The following is a 1,948-nucleotide window of genomic DNA, read 5'->3' on the forward strand; positions in this document are numbered from 1 at the left end:
TCATACGGCAGGCGCCGGCCTTGGAACACACAAACAAGCATGACTTCCATTCGCTTCGATTACGTTCTTCGAATCTACTTTGCCTGCGAACCATAGCTGGCTAATTCGCACTGATCTGGCCGAAGAGCTCTGGGGTGTTTGCCCAGCTTGCCTCAATCTGTGGCTATTTTGTACATAGCAAGGGCCAAACAACAGCAAAGCCACTGTACCCTGTCGCCGTAATGGCGTGCCATTACAATGGATGAGTCTGGATTTGTAGGTCGATTATTTAAAGACGCTTCGTGCCACTGTGCCCGCCATTACATTGACCACCTCGTTTCCTCCAAGATGTCTGCTCCTGTGGATTTGGCGCAGGAGGTAATGTTTCGTTTCGTAGCGGCCGCTTAGCATGTACACTAACAGCGAAGAAGTTGCACAGCTTCTGCAATCGTCTAGATTCCGATTTTGACGCTGTCAGCTCCTTTCTCGACAAAGACGTTTCATTTAGAGATAAGTTCACAGCCGTGATTTCGAGGTATATGGACCAACCCCGGACAGCATCTGATTTCGAGCCCAATCCTGAACCGACACATGCCGCAACGGCCGTGTCTCCCTGTAAATGCGATGGTGAGGCAGGCTCTGGATCAGATGGAAATGTACCTAGCCGCTTGCCAGCTGCCTCCGTTGAAGCTGATCCTGGAGCTGTCAGAGGCGCGTCGCCAAAGCGCAAATTCGTAGAGGCTGATGGGGCTGCCGCTCCGACTAAGCGAATGAAAGACAGCAGAGCTGGACGCATCCCACCGATCGTCGCCAAGATGGAGAAAATCGGTAGCCCAGAGACTCTCGTACGCCTGTGGGCCAGCTGCAGGGCATCGAGGACTCGAGTCCAGAGCATCGTCAGTGGGACGCGTCAGATCCTGCCTGTCGAACCGGGACGTGACATGGACGGCCCATCTGTGTTGGAGCGACTTGATTCCCTCAAGGAGCAAGCGGCCGCAGCGAGTTCAAGCGTTCACTTTTCCATTGCTATCAAGCGTTTCCATCATGTTCAGATGGTGCACTTATACAACAGGGCGAGAGACCTGGACGAGACGATTGTCGAGGCGATAGAACAAGGCAGCGCATCCCAGTCGCTGGTTGACCAATTTGCTGAGAGGCTTTTCTCCAGCGACGCGTCCGCAGTAAAGCAGGCCGGCCGGGGCGCGGACCTGAAGAGGAAGCCGCTGAAGAGCGCCTTTAACAGGTGGCTGACCCTCGGGAATAAGCTGACCACACTCGTTGCCAGGTACGGGTGCGGGGTCCTTCTACTCCTACCGGGCAATTTGAAGAACGAAGAGTTAGTGCGCAAGACCGTCTGTTTGGTGAGGTACTAATTTCGTTAGCATACGACGACTGCGCGATGATGATCTCCTCGCGGTGCTGGACCGGATGGATGCGCGACTCCGATTGAAAGACAGCGTTCAAGCTCTCACAGAGTTGCTTCCCAGTCTGGCCACATGGGGAATCCTGCCTGAGCCGAGGATTGGCCTGGAAACGTGTGCATCTGCGTCGCAAGTTCTAACACTAGCTTCGGAGCCCATGTTTCTCGAGAGTCTGTTGTCTTGGTGTGCTGGCGCAGTATCCGACGCCGAACTCGCCCTGTTGACGCAGCCCGCTTGCCATCCGGCGATTGAAAAGCACGGCAACACAGCCGATGTGAACGATCTTTCATTCCACGCCGACTAATTTTGTCAGCTTTCAGTGAACGTCCAGACAGCTAGCACATTCGCATGACCACAAGTTGGTGAAGCAGCAGACTACGCTGGCGAACCGGCGGTGAACCGGCGAACTGAGAGGGGCAAACGAGACAATTTGATCTTTGGAACCGATGATGGATACGGCGCTCCAGGAGCATTCCACCAAGTTGACTGCACAAACAGCGGTTCTCTGACTGGGAGCAGAGATTAGAGCTAGCCGAAGACAATATCAC

The 1,948-nt window shown here is 54.3% G+C and overlaps 1 protein-coding gene across 1 annotated transcript; it reads left to right on the plus strand.

Annotated features, from left to right (window-relative positions):
• Nucleotides 1-327: 327 nt before the first annotated feature.
• On the plus strand, nt 328-1,704 carry CORC01_14492 (uncharacterized protein; the record flags this gene model as incomplete). Its single annotated transcript, XM_022626098.1, has 3 exons — nt 328-357; nt 411-1,315; nt 1,362-1,704. 3 exons carry the CDS (start codon nt 328-330, stop codon nt 1,702-1,704), a joined length of 1,278 nt encoding a protein of 425 aa, XP_022467392.1.
• Nucleotides 1,705-1,948: the final 244 nt, after the last annotated feature.

Source organism: Colletotrichum orchidophilum (genome assembly GCF_001831195.1).
Source record: "Colletotrichum orchidophilum strain IMI 309357 chromosome Unknown Scaffold_316.1, whole genome shotgun sequence".
In the NCBI taxonomy this organism is placed as follows: Eukaryota; Fungi; Ascomycota; class Sordariomycetes; order Glomerellales; family Glomerellaceae; genus Colletotrichum; species Colletotrichum orchidophilum.